The sequence below is a fragment of the Pholcus phalangioides genome, unplaced genomic scaffold, assembly GCF_987345545.1.
Source record: "Pholcus phalangioides strain wild (caught in Gottingen) unplaced genomic scaffold, Ppha-v1.0 ptg000010l_1, whole genome shotgun sequence".
NCBI lineage: Eukaryota > Metazoa > Arthropoda > Arachnida > Araneae > Pholcidae > Pholcus > Pholcus phalangioides.
The window spans coordinates 29,828,553-29,854,549 of record NW_028301603.1 but is presented as its reverse complement, the minus strand read 5'-3'; the positions used below and the strand labels follow the sequence as shown (position 1 = coordinate 29,854,549).

General features: G+C 40.3%; 1 protein-coding gene across 1 annotated transcript; it reads left to right on the top strand.

Annotated features, from left to right (window-relative positions):
* The first annotated feature begins 2,000 nt into the window (after positions 1 to 2,000).
* Positions 2,001 to 25,779, top strand: LOC149081262 (uncharacterized). Its single transcript, XM_089238100.1, has 10 exons — positions 2,001 to 2,550; positions 7,935 to 8,240; positions 9,385 to 9,442; positions 17,762 to 18,019; positions 19,117 to 19,177; positions 20,763 to 20,893; positions 21,751 to 21,920; positions 23,189 to 23,402; positions 23,518 to 24,586; positions 25,179 to 25,779. The coding sequence occupies exons 1-10, from the start codon at positions 2,479 to 2,481 to the stop codon at positions 25,294 to 25,296; spliced, it is 2,457 nt and encodes an 818-aa protein (XP_089094226.1). The 5' UTR covers positions 2,001 to 2,478; the 3' UTR covers positions 25,297 to 25,779.
* The last annotated feature ends 218 nt before the right edge of the window (positions 25,780 to 25,997 follow it).

The following is a 25,997-nucleotide window of genomic DNA, read 5'->3' as shown; positions in this document are numbered from 1 at the left end:
GAAAGGAAAAAAAGTTGAGTGCTCACCAGCGATTGGTTTGCGGCGCATCACGTGACTGTAGTACGTCTGTCCATATATGGTGCTCGATACGGGCAGGTGTGTGCCTTGAAGATGCTGCCCCCTACTGGCCAGAAATTGCAGCAGACCGTGGATATCTCGCGATACCTTTCTCCCCCCCCCCCCTCCTTCTTTTCAAAAAAATTTTTCTTTTCAGAAATTCAAGAAATTGGCTTCACAATTTTGGTTCAATTTTTTTCCTCAAAAATAAGAAAAGACACTAAAATTTCACAATGTTTTACAAAATTCTGAATGTTTCTACAAATTTCCAACTTCTATAAAAGATTTGAAAAAATTTAATCATTTTTACTTTTTTTTTGTAAAAACGGGAAAAATTCCAATTTTTGTAATCGAAAATCGCTTCTTCACAATGTTTAATTCAATTTATTAATGATAAATGAGAAATAGAATTAAAAATTTCAACAATGTTTAAAAAAAAATTGAATTTATGAATAATGTAAAAAAAATGAAAATTTCGGTATCATAATTTTAATTCAATTTATCCCTGGAAAATGAGAAAAGAGGTCATAATTCCACCAATGTTTAAAAACAATTTGAGTTCATTAAATAGTATAAAAAATAAAAGTTTAAAAAAAAAAACGAACTTTTCTAAATCATTAGGAAAAATTCAGTGAACATTATTGAAAAATAATAATTATTTATAGATACTGGTAAAAAAATTGGAAATATTTTAATTTTTTTTTAATTGAAGAGAAGCTTTGTAGAAAAAAAAATCTAAATTATGCGAAAAATGTTACTTCTTTTAAAATCTTCACAATTAAGAACGAACGAGTCAAATTAAAAGAGTATAATTCTGGAAAATTTTAAAAAACCGAGTGAAATTTTTACACTCTTTTATTTCTCTCTTATCTTCATAATATATAATATTTGTACTATTTACCATTAATTATTGCATTTTAAATTCTGACAGAATTTTATTGTAATAATTTTAACATATACAAACATTTTTATTCTAACAACTAGAATGGACTGGGACTGAAGTCCCCCTTGGTTTTTTCGTTTTCGTATGTGTGCGAATATTATTTTTTGTATATATTTGAATTAAATTAAATATTATATTATTATTGTAGTATATTATAATTTTTAATATTTTCAATTAATAATTTGCCTTAATTAATATATATTGAATTATTTTTTTAATATTTAATTAATGATACATTTAATTAAGTATAATATAATAAATAATAATAATAATAAGTAATGGCATGTAATATTATAGAAATAAATTATGTTAAAAAATAATCTAAAAATATTATTAAAAAAGTAAAAATTTATATGGAAATTTTGTTTTATTAAACAATCTCGAACTACATATTTTAATATTTTTTCTTAAATTGAAGAAAAGTTTTGCGAAAATATCTAAATTATTTTGAAAAACATTGTCTTTTATGGAATCTTTCTTAAGAACAAATGAATTCAAATTAATTATATAATGAGCACAATTCCGGACACTACCCGGAACAGGTTTTCCCATTTTTCCATATTCTTAATGGTAATGGTTCCATTTTCTCCCAAGATCTTTTCATTTCGCCGGAAGTCCCACAAACGGATCTAGTCTCAGAGGTGAAAAAAAATAAATTCTCAAGAAAACGAGGTCTCGATCCTTTAAGAAAATCCCCCCCCCCCCATATTCTCAAGAATGAAATTTTAAGGTTTAGTAGCGCCCCCCAATATATTTTTTTCTCATTGTTGATCAGAGAGAAAGAGAAGGAAATCACAATTCCTCCTCTTTCTCCCCCCCCCCACAAAAAAAAATCCCATTTCGTGCACCCCTCATAAAGTCGTCCAATGGATGACAGACAGAAAAAAGACGGAGGGAAGGGGGAAGGAGAAAGAGACAGCGCGCTTCCATCTCCGGCCGCCAGGCGGCGCTGCATTCAGACGAGCGAATAACAAAACCGGGCCGGCAGCTGCGACTGGTTTCAGTCTGTTGTTGTTGAACGTAGTGAGTGTGTGTGTCGATCACAGAGATGTTGCGGCTGCCGTCGTTGTTGGTGTGATGCTAGTCATCATCATCGCGTCCGCTCTCTTCGCCAATCGCTGTAGTACTACCGACACACACGGCAAAACGCCCGCCGCATGCCTCCAGTGGTGCTACTGTGTTACGCTGCTTCCTCCTATGCTACTTGGATTTACTGTGTAGTTGTCAGTGCAAACTTGTGCTCACAAACATTACGGATAATTTGATGATATCGAGTGATTCCAAACAGTTTTGGAGTACAACAATGTCACTTCGCCGGTGAAATTGGATTTTTTTTTTAATTTCTCATTGTTTACCTCCGATACGTCTTTGTTTCGAGTCTACTTGTCCTTTGTCTTGTTACGAGTACTGTTTCGTCATAGCATTGGATTTTAGTTGTTCTTCTCTATTAATTCGGGATCTCTTGTTAGACTACGGAGATGGGGTTCATAACCTCATCGCTCCTGTGTGCTCGGATTTTACTAATTATTCTTCTGTACGAAACGACCAAGGTAAGAACAATTTCTGAATTTTTAAACTATATAAATTTTTTAACATTTTAGTTTCTACAAGACCTCTCTCTCATATATGCGTTCTATACTTTATTTTAGATAATCTAGTGTCAAATTTCTCGTAATCTGACCTGGGGTTAAATTTCTCGTTGTCTTATGTAGAGTTACATTTTTCGTAGAAAAACCGTGCTAAATTGTTAGATATGAAAGAAAAATGTGAGCAAAATATATCAGGAAAGATATAAACATAAAAATGTTGGATATTTTCATCTTTTAAACGTACATAGATAAATATATGTTAATGGATTAGGTTTAGGACATAAGAATGTTTGAATCTTACAGTTGACAATAAGAAGAATCTTACAATTCTAAATAACATTTTCCATAATCTTCGGGTACGTTTAAGAACTTTCGGAAAATCTTCGTTCAAGAGTTCCGTTAATCATTATATCGAGATGAAGTTTCAGATGTAAAAAACATCTTTGCAACAATGACTTTCTGCGGGAAAAAACATCTTTGCAACAGTATTTTTTTTTATAATCTGCACATTCATCAAATGTCCATGTTCAAATTACTTCGTATCGGAATTTCGCCATTGATTTAGAGATTTTCATTACTAAGACATTTTATACATCTACGTGTGGTTAGTATATTTCTATGAAAGGAAAATATTTTTACACAATGAAAATTCTCTTACGACAATATTAATCTCTGGTTTCAATGCACTTTTCATAGTGCTAATATGATTAACGATTCGTATAACTCTTGTAACAATAAACGGAAAATAGTATTTCCCATGAATTTCGGGTACGTTGACGAACTTTCGAAAAATCTTCGTTCAAGAGCTCCGTTAATCATTCCATGAACAAAAAAAGTTTCACTTGAATGTTTCAGATGTAGAGAACATCTTTGCAACAGTAACTTTTTTTTTTGCGAAAAAAATCTTTGCAACAGTTACTTTTTACCGAACAAAGTATCTTTGAAACAATTGCGCTTTTTCTATAATTTATAAATTTATATCAGCTGTAAAATAAATGATCACTTGATACGGAAATGTTCAAATAACTTCAAATTGAAATATTCATGACATTTTAGACACATCTACTAGCGTATGCAGTGTGCATTTTTAGGGAGGGAAAGTATTTTTTATACAGCGAAAAGTCCTAATGACGATATCAATCTCTGATCTCAATGCACTTTTCATAGTGTTAATATAATCTATAACGATAAATCCTTATAATGAAAGGTTTCTCCATACCCTCTATACAGGATTTTCGCTGTATCGTGATTTCAAAGGTAAATTTTTATTCGACACTCTCCGACCTTCCGCATTGGAGAGTGTTATTGCCGGTTATCGATCTGATCAAAAAGAAAAACTTTCAGGATAAAGTTTACTAAAAAATTATTATGTGAGAAAATTCAAATTTTCTCAGAAAAGTTCCTAGCATAGGTTCCCCGGATGTGAAAAATTTTCGAAATTCGCGGAAATTACGTTTTTTCCCCCCCCTCCCCTCAATTTATTGAGTTGTCACGTGAGAAAACACGAGAGTTCCCAAGAGATATACATCTGCATATCCATCTCAACCGATTGCCATTTTCTTCCATTTTTAAATTAAAAAGAAATATCTTTTCTCTTTTTTATATATGCATCGACATGGTCAAAGGATTTCGATACGCAGAGTGTGGGAAAAAAATGCGTATCGAGGATAGCTGCTGCTGCTATATAGTAAAGTAGCTTCCGTGAAATGTTATGTCTGGCGTGTAGAGTTGCGAGAATAGATTGATCTCGCGCGAGAGTGATTGATCAGTGCGTACATATTTATTCTTCCTCAACAGTTGTTGAAGACGAAGAAGTTGTTGTTATAGAAGACAACATCACACATAACACGCTGAGAGAGAGAGAGAGAGAGAGGTTCTTCTCTTGTTGGTAAGGAAAAAGGCAGTTCAAGGTTCGTAAAGGAGGAGGTCAGCGCCAACCGATTCCAGGTCGTGTGAATAAAACCCCTAGAACTAGAAGTGGCAACGCTTGAATTAACATCGCACTAGTCTAGTCGCCCTTCTTCTATATTATTTTTTTATTTTCTACTTGACGAATAAGTTTTCTTCTCTTTTTTCGCATTTTTATTTTATTATTATTTCATTTATGTTGTCTTTGTTTTCGCCACTGGTTGGCTCTTCTTGTTTTATGTAGTTCCGGCCGTTCGCATCTCGTTCCTTTTCTTTTACGATTTTACATTATTATTTTCCGTAGGTGTGTTGCCATTGTTGTTTGTTAAACTTGAAATTTCTCGTTTTTTTTTTATCTTTTATTTGCTCTGTGGACGGGAAGGATCAAAATTTCACTGATAGATGGGGTTTTTTTTTGGGGTGTGATGCGGATATTTGACGTTGGATTTCTTGCGGTTAATCCTAATCTTGATAATGGTGTTTTTTTTATATATAAGGATCGTGACTTATTTTCAGTATTATCAGTAATTTGATAACCATTGTTATGACGGAACGCGAAAAGCGTTTTGTTCTATTAATAGTTTTCTAGACGGAAAGTACCTTTACAGTAATAATATTTGGTAGATGAAGATTATTTCTACAACATTTGTATTTTCGATGTATGTTTAGAATAATCGCAGTAAATCCTACTTATAAAGTTTTTCAATAAACCGTCTTGAAAGAAGGAAAACGCTTTAAACGGGAAATTTTGATGAGTGTTATTAAGAGTGGTACCATGAAAAATGAGTCGTACTAAGCGGGAAAACGTTCCAAGTGGGAACGTCAGAAGCGGGATCCACTGTATAGGCCTACTCTTAAACATTTTAAAAATATTTTTTTAAAAAACCAATTTTTTCAAAAAAAAAAGTATCTTTACGATATGATAATTTTATTTCTGCGGACAAAAAGTATTTTTGCAATTATCATACTTTTGAACAGAAAAGTTTCTTTGCAATACGTGTATCTTGACTTGTTACTAGTATCGGTACTTTCATTCATTTGATAATCATTGTTATTTCCGTCAGAACGCAAAACACAAACTTTTGCTCAAACAATGGATTTTAAGAAAAAAAGTATTTTAACAATAATTTATACTTCTGAACACAGAAAAGTATCTAAGTATCTTTATAATAATTAAATTTTCGAGACTGAAAGTATCCTTACCAGAGCCGCAAGTAGTGGGAAGAGCGGGAGGTGCTGGTTCCCCGAGCGCCGGACCAGAAGGGGCGTAAATTTCACACTCCAACCTCTCCAACATTACAAGGGGTCGCAAAATGCGTGCTAACCCCGGCTGACCAAGCTTCTAATTGTGGCCCTGATCATTACAATCATAATTTTTTAGATCAAAAGTTTCACAACAATGATTTTTAAGACCAAAAATATCTTCACAACAGTAATTTTTGAAACTAAAAGTATCTTCACAACAGTAATTTTTGAAACTAAAAGTATCTTTGCAACAATAATGTTTAGCCTAAAAGTATCTTTACTACGATAATGTTCGAGACTTGAATAACAAAGTTCGAGGTATAACTTGCGAAACTAAAATTAACAATAACTTTAGAGACTAAAATTAAAGATAACACTTGAAAAAATACTTTATGAGAAAAGAAATAAATTATATTATCTTCGCAACAATTATTTCTAAGGTGTAAGAGTATCGCTGCAACAATTATTTCTCAGGTGTAAGAGTATCGCTGCAACAAATGTTTCTCGAGAAATTACTGAGAAATTTAACTGTTAGAGAGCTCCGTGAGAAAATCAAACACGATATTGTTTCTTTTAATACTGAAACGGTTATTCATTTCCAATGTGAATGTATTGAAAATGCTTCCGTGAGAATTTTCTATATACCACAGGGAAACTTTTATTGTTTTGAGTCGGGAGCACCTTCCATGTTTTCGGTCATTAGAAGATGAGCACCCCCCATCATATATATAACAACTCCGAAATATTCTTATATTCAAATCAGCAGTAACGCCAGATCTTAAATGAAAATTCGGAAGACGGGCAAATTATTCGTGAGCACGGAATCAGGCGTGAACATTTATAGCACTCTCATGAGAACTAGTTAATGAGCACCACCAAATACGCCGGTTGCGTATATCGAATTCTGATCTGCCTTATAAAAGAATTCATTCATCTTTTTCTCCTCTGATCGTTAAAAACGAAGCACTGTGATGATGATGATTTTGATTCCTTAATACTGTACTCACGTTATTATTATTATCGTCATGTCCGGCCTCATCGTGAATGAACATGTTCGTGTTTTTTGAACATGGGAAAAAAAAAATCCTTTTCTTCCGGTGTCGAGCAACATTTTCTTCGGTTTCTGTCTGAGAGAGGATTACAGCGCCTTTCTTTTCTTCTCTTTTGTGGACGCATAATAACATCTACAGCTGCCGACGCTTTTTTAGTCCGTAATTCGGTACTTTGCCGTGCCGCTGTATATATACGGTACCCGGGATAATAGAAGTGTCTTTATGAGTCATTCCCAGAGTACTTTACCCAGACACGGTAATTTCCGGATTCCGAGAACAATTCAAAGACGCTCGAGGTATTTTTGTGCCGTTGACAACAAAAAACTGTGGAAGGCTATTAATAGAATCGTGAGAGACATGCGATTAATTTATTATGGTAAGGATCGGGGCCTGTTCGGTCCATGGGCAAATATGAATTTTTAGGCCCATTATGTGTAGTTTTCTCTGAGGCAGGGAAGAGGGGGGCATGTGTGCTGTGCCAAAAATTCCAAAAAAAAACAGTCAATTTCGGGGCCCGTTTGCCCATGTGAGAAACATGCCCTGGTAGGGATGGTTAATTGTACGCCGACCGACAGTGGATAATACATTGAATAACTAACGTAAGCTGTCTTCAATGAGGGTTGTACGACATAATGATAAGTAGTCAAAATTGAATTCAACCTCATTCCCAGCATTCATTGGCTCACTAGTTGATGTTAAACAGTGGCGATGCAAATGCACTTATGGATGATAATGATGTTCTGCAAAAAAAAACATGTAAGACAGTTGTCATTATGCGTGTCTGGAGCAGAGATTGTCAGCGCCCAAAAAAAAAAAAGAGTAGAATAAATAAGTCCATGGTGATCACATGGATGTAAACGATCTCTTTCATTGACATTAAGGTAACGTCGAGGGTAAATTATCATTAACACGATCCCCTTGAGGCGGCAATTATTGCGGATACCGTCCGTGAAAGGGGTCCGTTGTTTTGGTTGGATATTTTCTCGAGTGTCCGCGATGATTATCTAAGTTAATGTTCATTTTTTGTGTCTCAAAGAGGGGGGGGGGCTATTCAAGTACAATATATAATTGTTCCTTAACATTTAATTATAATAGCCCCATTGACTGAATTATTGAATTTATTTATATCTTTTAAATTAGGTGCAATGTTCCGGGATGTTCGAACTGCGGCTCGAGAACTTCGCCAACGACTACGGTCGTGATGCGGACGGTTCGTGCTGTTCCGGGATCCGATCCCCATCCGGGATCTGTTCCGGGGTCTGCCGGACCAGGTTCCGGGTCTGCTTGAAGCACTACCAGGCGACGATCGATCCGAACCCTCCCTGTACGTACGGAGAGGTGCTGACCCCGGTTCTGGGCAACAACTCCGTTCACTTGGGTCAAGTGAACGACCCGGAATCAGGATTCACGAATCCCATAGTCTTCTCCTTCGATTTCTCTTGGCTGGTGAGTACAATTTTTAGAAGAAGTTCTTGCAATATCATTTATATGTTTCAGATGAGGATTTAATGGTGTTCAGAAAAGGATGCTCGGAATTTTTCATTAAATGATCCGTGAACCCTAATCTTTGGCTCGAAGTCAACTGGGATGGAAGCCAATACTAATAATGCTCGTAGTAGTAATATCCCCTCACGTTTTCGTAATTGAAAATCCGATGATGAAGGATTCTTTCCACCATCGGTAGCCGTTTTATTGGAAATGAAATCAAGACGGCAGTTATCTACTGTAATTTTCATACAGGGTGATTCTGAACTGATGGTGCAAATTTCAAAGGTGCGGGAGGGAATAGAGCACGTAAAACATTCTTTTGTGTACCAATTCATGTTGCCTAAGTAGAGTGTTCAGGAGACTGCTTAGGCACTATTGCAGAATTAATTAATTTTTCTCATTTGAAAAAATGTCTTTTTATCAAAAAAAAATTCACCGGTAGAGGTCAAATGTTTGGCTTGGCATGTTCAAAAACGGGCATGTCTGCCTTCTCGGAATTCGTCACGTGCGAAAAAAACTCCTCAGCAAATGACTATCCCAGGCTCCTAGGATGAACATTCAATCAGTGAGATATTTTAAGCATGCTAAGCAGTGCCCTCTACCTGTGAAAGAAACTTGAAACATACTCGATTGATGCACATTTCTGGACAACTACGCTTAATAGATAAATAAAATGTGACTTCTATGCTTAATAGATGAACATTGTTGAGCGTCTATACTTGATAGATGAACATTGTTGAGCGTCTATACTTGATAGATGAACATTGTTGGACGTCTATGCTTATTAGATGAGCATTACTGGATAAATATTCCATCAGAGGAGATATTTTAAGCATGCCAGTGCATTCTATCGGTAAAAGATACTCATTGGGAATCAAACATAAACAAGAAACTTTAAGGATCACGCTTAATAGCTTCCTAATTCAGTATCACCACTAACAGGCCTGAAAAAAGCTCCATGCGTCAACAGAAGGTTTGTTTCAGGGCAACTGATCAACCTTTCAATGTTTGTACCATGCTTTCAGAATCAACCGCACTGTACATAGAAAAAATAATTTGCAGGTCCCGTATTTATCTCAATTTTCCCCATATATATTTTCAGGGAACGTTTTCGCTGATAGTGGAAGCCTGGCACGAGAGTGATCCGTCGTCGCCCCCTGGTGAGTTTTATTTATATCAAATAATAATTCCGTTCGCAACACACATGTCGCGAGTTCCAACCTGATCCAGTAATGTGATTATTCAATTTTTGAGAAAACGAGCAAGAGAATTGGGCTGGGCATGGCTACTGTTTCGCCATCTATCGGCTTTCGAGTGAATCGGGCCGTTTCCTTGACGAGTTTTATAATTTTTCTTTTTAAATACGTTCTTATATTTCCACTATTATTATTATCAGCGCATGCGTCAAGGTAACTCCGTATGTACCTCGGACAACAGACAGACAAGCTAAAATAGAAATAAAAAAAAGTTTTTAACTGGAAGAAAAATAGATAAGATGGAAAGAGAAAGAAGAAAGGCGAGCAAAGGGAGGCCAAAGCGTGGGAAACAAGTCTCCTCAGGAAGAAGAAGAAAGAAGAAGGGAGGCTCGATTCAAATAAGAAACAGCCGGAGGGGGTCCCTAGAAGAAGGGGAAAAAAACCCGAGTTGTGTGCCGAAAGGGGGCCCTTTCCTCATTCACATCAGTCACTTGTTCACGAAGATGGTCTCTTCCACTAGAGGGGGCCCTATTCCTTCCATTCGTATAAGGAATTTTCGCCTTCAATAACGCTATAGAATTTCACTGAATAAATTCCGAAAGTCCTTAGAAATATTTAACCGTGTGAAGCATGCATGCTTGACTCATGGCCCGCGGGTCAAATGTGGCCCTTGGAGTTACCTGATGTGGCCCGCGACTTAATAAAAAGTCATCAAACTGAAAATCGTCATGCATAATTTTGTAAAAGTGAATCAAATCGGCAAATTTCTAGATCACTTAAGTGACCCGTGGTGGAGTTCCACACCACTTGAGGGACCCGTGCCATATCCCCAGATCGCTTAGGTGACCCACGGCATATTTGCCGATCACTTGAGTGACTGGTGGCATAGTCTCAGGGCACTTGAGCGATCCGTGGCACGGTTCCAGATCATTAAGAAGCACCGCGGCACATTCCCAGATCGCTAAAGTGACCAATTTCCCGTTTCCGACTGGTCAGTTGTCTCATATGTCACTTTTGTGACCCGGAGCTCATTTACTGATGACTCAAGTTACCCGCAACACATTTGCGTGTCACTTGAGTGATCCTCGACACACTTCCAGGCCACTTAACTGACCCGCGGCTTACTTACAGCTCAACGCTGCACAGTTCCGGAGCATTTAATCGACCATCCAAGATGACTCGATTAAGTATCCCGCAACGCGTTTTAAAACCAATGTGAAGCGGGCCCGCACTCTCTTGAAGGTTGAACACCCTTGACGTAAACCTAGAAGCCCCCCCACTGGAAGTTAATGTAATTTATTGATGGGCCCCCCTACAAACATCTTGTGAAGAATTTTTTCCCCCCCCCCCCCCAACTATCGGTCTGCTTTCTCCGCGTGGAACAGCAGCAGCGGCGGAGGAGGTGTGGATAAGGTACGGCAGACAGTAGCCCTGTTGGGTCCCATCCTGACAATGGGCAACCAGCCAGCTGCCCTTCTCCCCCCCCCCCCCACCTCACTACACAACACACCTCTCCCACGGTTGTACTACTTCGTAGTAGTACTATCTTTTTTTTTTCCTTTCTGTTTAGGGTTATTCTCCTCCTTCAAGAGGGTGGGGACCCGGTCATCCCCTTGCCCCCTCTTGTTTTTTGTGTGTGTGTGTATATATCTTTCAAGAGCAGTAGCGCTTGTCTTGTGTGTGTGGGAAATAAGCCCCCCGGGGGTCTCTAGGAAAAATGCGTCTTCTTCTTCTTGATATGGGCGCCCGATAACTGTAAAAAGAAGAGAGAGACTAGAATGACTGCGAGGTCTTCCCCGAGCGATGATTAAACATTTTTTGTTGTTGTTGTTGCTTGCGATGATGAGCTAAATATAAATTAAGTGCAATCATTTTTTTTTTGTAAAGGGAAGAAAATCGCGCCCATGAGCGGTCCGTGGATCTGAAATATTATCAGTGTCCTCCTCTGTGGGAATATCGCATATGGTTCCTGTTTTGATAAGGAAGGGCAATGGCTCATGACAATGGCTGTGAATTGATTTACTTTCGCGAAATACTTCAATTTCTGAATATTTCTATGAACAATTTTTTTTTTTCCATAACAACCCATGACCCGAGGGCCGTCGGAGTCACCTGATGGGGCCCGCGACCCCTTACCTAATTTTTGTGAAAATGAACTAAGTGGCACCTTTACATATCGCATTTATGACCCATGGTACACTTCCACAAAACTTGATGGGCCCGCGGTACATCGCAGTTCCAGAGCACTTAAGTGGCCCGCGGATCAGTTCCTCATCACTTAAATTATCCGCGGCACATTTTCCAGATCACTTGAGTCAAGGGTGCTAAACCTTTTGGAGAGTGCTAGCAAACTTCATTAGTTTGGAAATATGCCATGGTGGCACTTGCATTGTTTGGAAATGTGCAGCGAATCACTCGGAAGATGTAGAAGTGTGCCGTGGGGTGCTTGAGCGATCTGGAAATGGACCTCGCGTCACTCAGGAGATCTGAAAGTGTGCCGCAAGCCACTTGAGAGATGTGAAAATGATCCGCGGGACATTTTAAGTGATTTGTAAGTATTCCGCGATCCACTCAAGTGAACTCGAAGCTTGCCGTTGTCTGAAAATGTGCTGCAAGCCACTTAAGTAGTTTGCAAATGTATCGCAAGATGCCACCTGTGTGAACTGAAGGTGTAATCCGCGACACACTTACAGATCGCTCAAGTGCCCCCCTCCCCCCCGCACAATCTCCCGAAAGGTTGAACACCCCTTGCCCTACCGAAAATTATTACCTCTCAAAGATTATCGAAAAACGGGATAAAACGAGACTCTCTGATCTCGTTCGCCCATCGATTCTCAGCAACGCGATGACCTGTTGCTTCATTTTAGCTGCGGGAAAAACACCTGAAAAAAGTTACCTTATCACAGGTTCCTTGGGATTTTGCGTCTTTAGGTGAAAAAGATACGAGTTTTTTTTTTTAGAAAAAGAAGGGAAAAAAAAGGAAACATCCTTCACTAATTAAGTTTTTTTCTCTCGTTCTTTTTGGAGGGAAGTGCCGTTGGGAAGTAATATAACAGGAGGGACAACACACACACATTCAAAGGCAAGAAAAGAAGAAGAGCTACTGAGGAAGTTGATGTGGGCTCTTTTATTATGATAGTGTGTCTCGAACACCATTAAAAGGAATTACCTCCGACTCTCCATCTTCCTCCGGGCACACGAAAAAAAACCCCTCTTTTTGAGAACCCAAGATGAAAAGGTAATCGGGGCTGAAGAAAAGGAAGAAGTGATGAGATAAAAAGTCTTTTAATGACCTCCCGAAAGCCTAAGCACAATAAACTTCACATCGGACCCCCCCCCCCCTAAATGACTTCTTTTTTTTTTGACCGAAGAAATGGACACCGTTTTGTGCAGATGTGCACGTCCTCGTGTCCCCCCTCCGGAAGGTTTTCTTTTGTCCCGTGTGTGGAGGGATACTTTTTTTTTTTTTATCTCCTATGCATGGACAATAATGGACACAGAACTTCCCCTAGAGGTGAGGGCAATATATAGAGAGGAATATTCTTCTCGCACGAGCTAATCACTTCCTTCCAGCTTTGTCGTTTTTCTTGCTGAGGAAGATGGCATCTTCGTTTGTGCTGGTGGCTATTAACTAATTAGGTGGAGTGTCTTCCTGGATTTTCTTAATATGCTTCTCTTTTTATTGTAATTTGATTAACAGCTGGATCTCTCCGTTTATTGGTCGAATTTTCCGTGGTTGTATTTCAGATTTGAATATACAGTATACGGGGGCGTTCAACCTTTAAAAGAGTGCAGGGCCACCCCCTCATCTATTTGAAAACGCATCGCGAGCCACTTAAACTGGACAAATCCCAGGAGCCAGCTCTCGCCATGGCGACTAAAAAATTGGTACCGACGCCTAAAATTTTGTTTGTGCGGTTACTGAATTGCAGGCTGAGAGCGGCACAAAATGTTTGGAATTTATAGCGGCGTATCTGCCAACATGAAAGATGGTCGCTGTACCTGCCCTCTAAAAAAGTCAAAAGGAATATTATTTTAGACGCTTTTCCTTCGGATGAAAAATTTTTGGCGCCTAGATTTGTTCAGCTCTGGTGATTTGGAATAACGCCACTAGTTTCTTGAGTGATCTGTGAATGTGCCGCGAGATTCTTGAGTGATTGTGGAACTGCACCTCGGGTCACTTGAGTTACCTGTAAATGCTCCGCTTAGCGAACCTAAGTTTATAAAATTAAGTTTTGAGGTCGAGGACCAAATGCGACCCGCGGGTCATGAATTGATTATGTATGCAGGAATCTGACACATATCAGACCAGTGTTATGGCGGATTACTGAAAGAAAGTTGAAAAAAAAATTAATTTAAATCATTAACTTCTGCGCATACGCACGCACAGGGCCCGATTTTCTCATGGGCAAGTAGAGCATTTTTCCAGCCTTTCCCCCCCCCCCCCTTCAAAGTATCAAAGTTGGGCCCTGGACACTCAGCAACATGTTTTCTTCTTCCTCACGAAGAGAGCCGCTCTGAAAACGCCGGATCATAGAGACAGAGAGAGAGAAGCCTACGGGATTAAATAGCATAGAATTAGAATATGGAAGTGTGATTGCAAGTAAGAACTTCTTGGCAGGTCCTATAACATGAACATACCTTCCCGGGTCATTGAGTCCGGCCCTAATCTCCACCATTAATTACACCTTTTTTTTTCATTTTGTACCTCATTCTGCCAACAATACTGGTTGGTCATCCGTCTTCAACCTGTCCGCAACCATTATTTCTTGCTATTTCTCCCTCCCTTTCTTCTGTCTGTCCACCTTGTTTGAGAGTAACTAGTTTTTTGTAGGGACTTCCTCCAAGAAAGAACCGTGGGAAAGTGGTCATTTCTGAAGGAAAGACTGACCCCCCTTTGGAAAAAAATCCTCCCTGACCATCTGCTCTCTCTCTCTCTCTCTCTCTCTGATAAAGGGGGTGAGAGAGGAAACCTACAAATGAAAGAGGAGTAGCAGCATGGGTCTTTGGAGAAGTTTTGTCCCCTCTTGACAGAGTAGCCGTGTTCCTCTGAAATGCTTTTGTACTCGCCCCTTGACCACTATGGAAATTCTTAAATTCTCCGATATCTGGTAATTAAGGTGAATAGAAACGGCTTATAGAATGGAAATCATGATAATGTGGGAAAATGACCTATCTGTAACGGAAGCTTGCGCCCCCCCCCCCCCTACAAATCACCTACTTGAATGAAAATATATATATATATCAGGCTTTATAGGAGAGAGAGAGGATTTACACGTAAATCATCGGCCCGTCATCCGCTTTTAATATTCGAACCGGGTTCCTCATTTTAGAGGTCATTAGCTCAAAACAACATCAGATTTCGAGGGGTTAATAGTGTAAGGGTCCATCCCTCATCCACTCCGTATTATTAAACGCCATGTTGCATCGGTGCTGACCGACCGTGTGCAACTTATTGGAGAGAGAGAGAGAGAATAAAAAAAAGGGGGGGGGAGGGCTTCTCTATCTATCTTTAAGCTATTTTTTTATATGTATACTTCAGCCAGACAGACAGTCAGATCTGTGGCCCCTGCTGGCGACTTCAGATCACGTCCGATCGCGTGAGATCTTGTCATGGTCCAAGGGACCGAAAACCCCGACTAGCGAACGAGCGATTCCTCTCTCTCTCGCTCTCTTCGGTCTTCTTATGAACCCGATTGAAATAGAATATAAAAAAGTTGTAATTTTTTTTTTCATTCTTGTGTAGCATGTCACGTCCTCCATGGCCACTTCTCCCCCCCCCCCCCCCTCCAAACGTTGAATAAGAAAAGGTAAAAAAGAGAGAGTCTTCGCCGCACACACGTCCGTCCAGTCCATTGCCAACAACTACTAACCGCTACCCTCTGTTGGCGGAGACATAGGAGAAATCTTTCTTGTGGGTCCCCCCCCCCCCGACAGTCTTTAATAGTAATTGCCCCGTTGTTAGGAACCACAAGTCAGTGAGCATGAAGACGTGTATGTGTCTGTATGTGAATGCGTGTAAGTTATATAAAATGAGTCTTCATCCTCTCTCTCTTTTCTTTGATGGCCGACTGGCACAGACATTTGGATTTTTTTCTTATCTTTACTGTGTGTGAGGGAAGTGGGAGCAATACCTAACTAACTAACCACTTACCCACAATAATCAGTACTTTTGATCTTTGAGCCATCGATTTTAGAAATTTCTAGAAAATCATTGACCTGTATTCTCTTTCATGAATCAAAAGTTTCGTTGTGTGTGTGTCATCCGGTGATGGAGATTGCATTCTGTCCCTTATTGTGTCAAGTTTCAGGCCCCCCCCCCCCCGATAGGAAACTTTTTTGGGGGGGGGGGACGTTACAACGTATCTTAGGCGCTGAAATTATTTTATAACCTACTTTTTTAAACTGGAATTCAGAGAAGTATGCTTGCTTGATGGGCATTTCCGGACGTCCACGCTTAGTAGATGAATATCATTGAACGTCTACGTTCATTAGATGAGCATCATTGGACGTCTAAGCTTAATAGATGGATATTTATTTTACTAGACTGCTTAATAGATGAACATCATTGGCCATCTACGCTTAATAGACGAATCTTGTGTGACTTCTATACTTAGCAGATGAACATTATGGTTGTCCATAATGTTCACAGTCTTAATGCATGAGCATCATAGAACAACATAGATGAGCATCATTGGCCATCTACGCTTGACAGATGAATCTTATATGACTTTTCTTTTTTACACTTAGTAGATGAACATTAGAGACGTCCACGCTTAATAGATGAACATCATAGACGTCCGCGTTTAATAGATGAACGTCATTAGACGGCTATGCTTTTAACATGTGAATATCACTGAACGTCTACACTCAACACACCTGGGTATAACTTAACATATTATAAGCTTGGTAGATGAAATTATTGGGCTTCTATTATTAATAGATGGGACTAACTAAAATATATTTTCCGGACCGCGGGCTTCCAAAGTTTGTGAACCACTGTACTAGACCGTACTCAGGGAGAGGAGAAGAATAGCGATATTAGATAAATTGGAAAATATATTCAAATAAAATTGCCTTTCACGCTGTTTTAATTAATTTCTTTCTAACTCCAAAGCTTATCCGATAGAGCAGTGTTTCCCAAAGTGGGCAATATCGCAATAGTCCAAGGGTACGGTAGAAGCTTTGGGTTTAGTATAGGATCCTATGAGTTGGGGGCGATGAGAACAATTTTTTTTAAAGAAGTAGGCGATGAAACAAAACTTTTGTGAAACTATGCGGATAGTGGTTCCCTGCACAATCCTCTCCAATTCACGTGCGTCCCTTCCCCCCCCCCTCCTACAAATGTGGGAGCCCTTTATACACGCTCCCGACGTCTACATTCGATAGACAGATATCTCTGGACGTCTACACCGGAGGCATACAACTCTTGGCGTTCAAGTGATTCCCATAGGTTTGTCACAAAGAATAGTATTCTCGGGTTATTCCGCCGTTACTACGAAGTTACAATCGTTCGTATACAGCGCATCGTTTTTATGGTGGAAAATTCAGAATGGCACAAAAAAAAAAAGTTCATGACCTCAGCCCATTGTCCTTGAATGACTGTATATAGTCCCTCTCTCTCTCTTTACACGTCTTTTTTTTTTTTATATCATGCCCATGCACGCACTCACTGAATTACGGCGAATTAAGGCAAAAATGCCTTTACCTTACAGTTGACTACCGCCGCTTCTTTTTCTGTTGTCTTTTTTTCCATTTTATAGCGTCACAGTGACTGGCTTTCCTTTTGCTTTCTCTTTTGCTTTTTTTTTTTTTCCTTTGCTTACTGCACTCAATTAGTAAAGCCTACCTGAGCCCTGCCTATGCCTAGAAGTGACAGATGTTCTTCTCAGAAGTAGGCCAGTCGACAGAGAAGGAGGAGGAGGATGATGATGAGAAAAGACTACCTTTTTTTTTTCTTTCAAGGAGGTGGAAACCGGCGAAATTTCGTCGCCAAGAAACGATTTTTTTTTTTTTTTTGCTATTTTTTTACGGCTTAATACCCGTGTGAAAGTGTATCTTATCCATCCTCTTCCCTTTTTTGTTAAGCGTTCTCGGAAACCGTGGTCGGTGATTCGCTTAATTAAATTTCTCTCTCTCTCTCTTAAGTGTCTTGCCTAATGACGGTGATTCGCGGCTATTTAATTAAGTAATTGTCTGAAATGTCTTTAAACGGATTCCATGTCTATCATGGTTATTTAATTGACTATATTTAATTATTTTTCTTTCCTTTTTTTTTTTTAGGATCCGGACGTAAGTTGATCACCCGTCTCGCGATCCAACGCTGGCTGGACGTCAGCCAGGACTGGACGCAGGACAGCCACAGGACCAACCACACCGCTATAACCTACAGCTTCCGGGTCCGGTGCATGGACAACTACTACGGCGAGAACTGCGGAAAGTTGTGCAGGCCCCGGAACGACAAGTTCGGACACTACACGTGCAGTCCGTCCGGGGATAAAGTCTGCCTGAGGGGATGGACCGGGGAATATTGCACTACAGGTAAAGATAATCACTTCGGTGTCACCTTAAATTTTTAAGATCGTAGAGGAAAAGTTCATTTCCCATCGTTCTCTCAAAAAACGGATATCCGCAGTATTTTTTCGATCGCAGAATGGACGTCCTGTACGGTGGAAAATGGAAAGAAAAACCACTTCTTTGGCCCCCTTTGAGGAAAAAAAAAGATCTAAGATGGGATCCACGGGGACCCTTTAAGAAGTGTGTGTTCCTGGACTATATACACAGGGGAGAAGGGTGAGGTTCCTTTAAACCTACCCTTCCCCCTCCCCAGGTTCCACGAGACAGCTGTTCTGGTTGTAAAAAGAAAACAGCTGGCTTTTGGAGTTTTCTCAAGGAGGGTTCCCAAAAAGAGAGAGAGAGGAAACCGGGGGCTCAATATATATATATACGTACTCATAATATTCATAGATGCGTACGAATGCCTATTTATACGCACATGACGTGAATGAGAAGGTTCCTAGTCGGGGGAAAGGCCCCGCATCTGCTGCAGTTTAGTAGTAGTAGTCGTACCCACTATAGGGCCTTACTTTTTTTCTTCTTATTTCTCTTCCGCTCTGGTACTACAATGAAAATCGGAAGGAGGGAGGTGTTTGGGGGGGGGGCTTAGTAGCGTCTTAACATGTAAAGATTGTGCTATCTTTCAAAGGTCGATTTCGTCTGGCTACCCCCAAAGAAAAAAACTTAATCTGAACAGCACTGACAATAAAACAATAAAGCAGGTCTACAAGAAACATAGGCCTCTCATCTGAGATTTCGGCTTTGGAAAATTTCAAACTGGGTGCCTATACAATTATCGTCCTTAAACGCACAAGAATGTGCCCTAAAGTCAACGATATCTTCGTCAACGTCCCTACGAATACCTGTTTTTTTTTTCTCCTTAATACACAAAGCAGCTTGAGCGTCCTTTATTTGAGCTTCTTTATTTTTTAGGGCCCCGAGGTTGTGCAATTAAGCGAGTTGCTTCCCAGCGATTTTTCATGTTCTCTCTCTCTCTCTCTTCGTTCACTCGCTCTTTTATTTATTATTATTATTTTCCTTTCTTTAAAAGTTAACTAAACCAGTTTTCTTTTCACTTTCAGCTGTGTGTGCCCCGGGCTGCCATGAACAACACGGCTACTGCGACCAGCCCAACGAGTGCAAGTAAGTGCTTCTCTCTTACCCTACATGTATATTACACAGAATGAATATATAACATTTACCACCCCTTATATATATATATACACCATATTACATTACTACCCCTCCAGCACGAGTTAACTATAGTCTGAGAAAGTCTTGCCGACACTAGAGTCCATTCTTTCGATTCTAGTAGTTGTATTAGTTATCAGATTTTAACGTGTCTTGATTGGTTGCATTCCTATGGTAGTTAACAAATAACAAGATTACGGCTACTCTTAACTATGTTCTTTCCCCCCCCCCCTCCCCTCGGATGCCATGTAATTATACCTTTGTTAATCGCGATGGCAACAGGGACCGATCAAATATCCAAAAAAAATTGGATCTGTTCTAATGTGGGTATTTAATTTTGATTGAATCAGGAAGAAATTCGAATCGGTCTGAATGTGGATATTTAGTTGAGTTGGAGAGAAATTTGGATCTGTCGGAATGAGGATTTTAAACTTTGGTAAAAATGGGAAGAAATTTGGATCTTATTGGCAGAATCGGGAAGAAACTTGGGTCTATCCGGATGTGGAAATTCAACTTTGGTAGAATCATAAAGAAATTCGGATCTGTCCCAAAGAACTTTGGTAAGAAATTTGGATCTATCCTAATGTGGATGTTCAACTTTGGTAGATTCAGGAAGAAATTTGGATCTATCCGAATATGTCGTCTATGTATGGAACATAGGCTTAGATGATCTCTGGTTATGAACATTCTTTGGATGGTGACTGGAATCCTGGACGTTGAGTGCCGTAATCGATTACGTTTTCTGGTTAGGTTCCCATAATGGGGAAAATCTCTCAAGAACATCTTTCTCCTTTATTATCTACTATATCTTAACCAGCAGCACCAGAACCTGCTTAGAGAGAGGAGGGGGAAGGGGACTGGACTCTTAGCCTAGGTGTATATAGATAGTAAGAGTCATTGCATAAACAGTTGTAGGCCCCTCAGCGATTTAGGGAGGAAAAGCGCCTGGTTTTCAAGAGACTTGAAAAAAAAAGAAGCCATTATCACTACTTTCAAGTTCTCACTCATCCTTTCCGAAACAGTCTGGTCTTGGAATATCTGCTCTTTTTTTATTTTACCAGAGACCCATGGCCTCCTAGGCTCTTGACACAGACTCAACAGATTCTTCTGTTTGGGGGGGGGGGGGAGGTGTAAGTATGTATGTACCAGAGAGGCCTTGGGTGTGTATACTAATAAGAAGAGTGAAAAAAAACCAAACGAGGTAGGTAGGGGGAGCATAATGCTTAAGCACGGTAGCACTGAAAAGTTTTTTTAAACATGGGGTAAGCATTAACCTCCTCTAATAGTTTGGAAGGCCGTGCTTGTTAGAAAAATATCGTTCAGGGACGCAATGTGCTGCCTAATTTGAGGCCTATGGTTAACTCTCGAAAGTATATACAAATTATAGTTGTTCTGTTTAGATTGAATGTTTTATGGGGGGAGGGGGGCATTCATGTTTGTTGCTACAACAAAATTGTTACTTCAATAACATATTTTGTATGTTATATTTAGATGTAACATTCATTAATGGTTTTTCTTTTTCTATTCCTTTTCTTAGGTGCCGTTTAGGTTGGCAGGGCGCAGCTTGCAACCAATGTATCCGATACCCCGGATGTTTGAAGGGTACCTGCAGTCAGCCCTGGCAGTGCAACTGCGATGAAGGTTGGGGAGGACTGTTCTGTAATCAAGGTACGATTAATTTCATTCAGAAATAAACTTGAATTCTACTCGTAAGCAACCAGCACTACACACACACACTCTCGCGTGCCATTCATCACCACGGGCGCATGCGTGACTATTGCATGACGGTAACTTCCGGTTGAAGTATAACTACTACCGTGTCATGGGCCATTCAATTGAGCACCCGGAGGACTGCGATGGGAAGTGTGTGGTGTGTGTTTTCTTCATTGAGAGAGGACTATACTAATTAGGGAGAGATCGTGGGAGTAGGTGGAAATAAGGGTGTGGGGGGAAAAAAAGGGAATGATTAAATGAAATGAGTTCTTCAAGGACGTTGATGTGTATTATAAAACTCGTACAAAGTATCAGTGATTATATCCATCGTCACCACCACCCCCTCGCTTTCTCTCCCTCTCTTCTCAGAAATTTATTGTTACACGAGAGTCGCAACTGTGTTATAGTCTGGGGTATATTCATCCAGACAGATGCGTCCTTGGTTATTCTTTCCTTCATAAATGGATATAAAAAGGGGAGAGAGCATTCAGTGGCGTAACGGGTAGTAAAGCATTTCACGCATGACTTCTGTTTTGACATTCGCCGTTTTTCATGTGAACTTTCGTTCCCATCCCTTCTATTGCACATACGCATGTAAATAAAAATATATATAAATAGACTATATATATATATAAACACTCACACGTGATTTAAGTGGGAACAAAGCAACAGAAAACTTATCTCTCCACCCTCCCCACGTGATGAAATCCTAGAAATTTCTATTGAAAAATTGTGATTTTTTTTTTTTCTGCTTCATATAGGTGTTTATAGAACGTAGTTTATTGATTTGTTTTTCTTGATATTTCCTGTAGATCTGAATTACTGTACGAACCACAAACCATGTAAACATGGAGGTACGTGTACGAACACCGGCCAGGGATCGTACACGTGCGCTTGTGCCGAAGGTTACAGCGGCACGAACTGTGAGGAGGAGATCGACAACTGCGTTCATCTGCCTTGTCTCAATGATGGCGTTTGCAAGGTAATTATCAGATTTATAGTAATTTGATAATGAGAAAATTATGTTGTTACTTTTAATGAGTTGTCGTGGACAGTATTTCGGTGGTATTTAATCAACTAAGTAATTTGGTTCTCTCCCAATGGTGACCGAATCGGGGAGAAAGGTGACCTGTCCGAATGTGGATCGCCAACGTTAGCCACATCGGGAAGAAATTAGATCCGTCCGAATGTGGATGATCAATGTTAGCCAAATCGAGAAGAAATTTGATCTGTCCGTGGATGATCGAAATTGACCACGTTGACCAAGTTGGATCTGTCCAAATAAGGATGATCAGTGTTAGCCAAATCGAGAAAAAATTTGATCTGTCCCAATATGGATGATAAATGTTGCCAAATCGGGATGAAATTGGATCTGTCCGTGGATGATCAAAATTGACCTCATCGGGGGAGAAGTTGGATCTGTCCGAATGTGGATGATCAATGTTAGCCGAATCGGGAAGAAATTTGAATCTGTTCAAATCTGTGCACGATAACAATGTTAGAGTGTTACTATTATTTCTATGATTATAATGTACAGTAATAATATAATATTACACGAATTTTTTCCAACTCGCTTATAATTGCATGCTAGCTGCGTATACGCATTCACATACACATCCAGTCGACACATCGCTGATAATTTATGCTTTTCAATTCATGATCGACCTTCGAAGTCCATAAAAAAAAAGAGATCAGAATATTGATTAGGTATTTTCTAAGCTTTCAAGAGCATTTACCAGCAGTAATGCATGTAAAGAGGGTTTTTATTTCTTGAAGTGACTCAATAGAAGTGACCATTTGATATAGTACCAACATCAGACGTGTCGACGTTTCAGTGAAGGCCGAGAGAGAGAACTTCTTGTTTTCTTTTATATTCCTCCTCCTATTTTTCTCTTGAATCTATCTTAAAAGTGTTTATTATACTCCGTAATTATTCCTTATATAGGTTATACGTGATCAACGATCTTACAGATTAAATAACTAGTTCTCACCGCCATTTCTTAAAAGAAAAACCAATGGCCTCGCCAACTCTCTCACACGCTTTTATGTGTATTTTTTCTCGATAATAACACGTTTTCTCGTGAATATGACCACCTGAAGGCGGAGATGGATATACATATAATATTTTTAAATGTTTTTCCTTGCGCCATCTGTCGGAATGGTTCGGTACTAATGTGTGATGATATCGGATACACATTAATTAGTTTTATGATGATAATTATAATAATAATTTTTTCCTTTCTTTCGCAGACTTCTGGTAAGAATTATACTTGTGAATGCCCGTTGGGATTCTACGGCGTCCACTGCGAGACTGCTGCCAGTACCTGCAGTGCCCAGCCGTGCCTGCACGGCGGAACTTGCGTGGATGGAGCGAGTGGTTACCTGTGCCTGTGCACGCCGGAATTCGATGGTGAGAACTGCCAGATTCAGAAGGACGTCTGTAAGCCGAGCCCTTGCAATAATGGTAAGTTAGGGGGTCCTGTTGGTCTTGTCGTTGCTGTGCTTGAGTGGTTTGTTTTAATTGGTCAACATTTTATTACCTGAGACTTGTATTTAATTATTTGTTTTTTGTTTGATAGGTGGCACTTGCATCAAAGATGGAGATTCCTATCACTGCACGTGCCCGACTGGATACACCGGGGATAATTGCGAGACTGATATAGACGACTGCGTGTTGAATCCGTGTCTGAACGGCGGATCTTGCATCGACGACGTGAACTCCTTCCGATGCGCATGCGTACCAGGATTCGTGGGTGCCTTGTGCCAGGCTAACGTCGACGACTGCTTGCTCAAGCCTTGTTCCAATGGTGGAACCTGCCACGACCTGGTCAACGACTACACGTGTGACTGCACTCCGGGATTCACCGGCAAAGACTGCTCGTCCAACATCGACGAATGCGCCTCCAGCCCGTGTTTGAACGGTGCCACCTGCGAGGACCTCGTGGACGAGTTCCTGTGCCACTGCCAGCCCGGATACGAAGGCTCCCTTTGCGAAAAGACCAAGGGTTCTTCGTCTGCTGGTGGATCTCAAAAGGAGAACGCCGTGTCCAAGGTCGACCGGGATCGAGTCCTCGTCACGCACAGGGCTCCTCCGGTCGTGCCCAAGACCAAGCGTCCCACCGATCGCCCGACCGCAGTGCTGGAAATCGCGCACCAAGTGTCGCCCGAGATGATCGACGACGGCGATTCCACCAAGAGTGACGAATCTCAGTCCGGGCAGGTGGCCGTGATAGCCACCCTGTCAGTGATCATTCCCCTTCTCCTGCTGCTGGCGCTGGCCGCCACCCTGTTCCTGCGCCGAAGAAGTCGCCACAGGAGGGAGCAGAAACAGCTCGACGCGGAAGTGTGCCGCCAAAACGAACAAAACAGCACCTACATGAACAATAAGTGCGTCGACAAACAGATAGTGAACACTCTGGGCCGCCCGGGCCCAAAATCCCTCAAAGTGACGAACGAGGGACAAGACTCGAGTGCGTACCAGAGGGGCGAGGACCCCCTTCAGAGGACTAAGTCCACGAAACTTTTAAACACGGACTGCACTTGTGGTAGCCGGACCAGCAAAGTGCTCGACACAGACTTTGAGCACGATTGTGTACAAAGGACTTTTGACAGGAGGGATTCACTACAGCCCTTACCTGCGAGTAAAAGGTGAGCTCGAGTCACATTTCGAACTCAATTATCATAATAATATATATATGTCTTAAACACACGTAGATAATTATTATGGGCGAGATTTCTGTTCTGAAATCGAATTAGTTTCGTGTGCACAGGGTAATACCATCCGGAAGCAGCCGAACTAAAAGCCGTCAAAATTGTCCCGTTCCGCTGTTAACGCACAGACAGACAGACACCCCTCGCAATTGTCTGATGAGACATTTGCCACCGTATCACCATCGCGTGCAGCGTTCTTCGGAATGAGAAAGAAGCCGTCTTTCGTCCGTGTCATCAGATGGCATCTTTGGAGATAATTAACCCTTTCCTCACTTGTCGGCGTTTATTTTTATTTTTCCTTCAAACGCTATTAACCCAAGATGACGTTTTATCATTAAATGGACGAGCTTTGGGCCGCCGCCAACTTTATATTCAAAGAGATATCAGACAGAGATAACGCTGAGATCCGTAATCTAGTCTTTAAAAAAAGCAAAAAAAACTGTTCCCAAATGTCACTTGCTAATGTCGTATATTCATTGGATCCAACCAATACTTACCATGGTCCTCCTCTTCTTTTTTTTTCTTGCAGCGAGTCGTCTCTGCATTCTGCGGTGGAAAGCAAGTCATGTTCGCGGAATAGCGTCTACGTCATCGACGACCACTATCCACAGCCCTGTCCAGAGAACCTGCTGGCCACGGAGGTATAACTCAACGCCAATATCAGTAGTCAATTAATACCGAGGCAAAAAAGGAAAAAAAAGGAGCGAAAAAAAAAAGTGTGATTGGCTATATAGCATTTCCTCTCTTTTATACCTCAAATTATCCTTTGGTGTCAAAAAAGAAGAAAAAATTATATATATATATATATATGGAAATGTTCTGTCGATAATTCCGGTTTCAAGAACGTTGAAGACATTCCGACCGACGGTGCTGGTTACCACGGCCCAGCACTTAACTTACACGCAGAGAAATTATCATCACTATACTCTTCTCCCACCAGAATTCACAGTTTTGTCATTTATCCCCCCCGAGATGTTATTGTGCCTGTTCAAAAGTGATATTTTATACAGTTCCTGACAGACTCTGATTATGGCGCATTTATGTGGACAATAGAATCCTCCGGACACGATTCTTTTCAGTGGATAAACCCTCACTCTCATAATTTGGCGACTTACTGGTTCCTATCACACTAAAAAAAAAAAAAAATTGACGGAACCGCTTCTTGACGGAACATTTTTTTTTTTTTACCATACATCAGGGCTCGACAAATCCCAGGTACCAGGTCGCCATGGCGACAAAAAAAAATCTGTATTGGCGCCTAAAATTCTCTTTCTGTAGATACTATAGAGAGCAACGCAAAATATTTGGAATTTACAGCTCAGGGGTTCTTAACCTACGGGTGGCGACC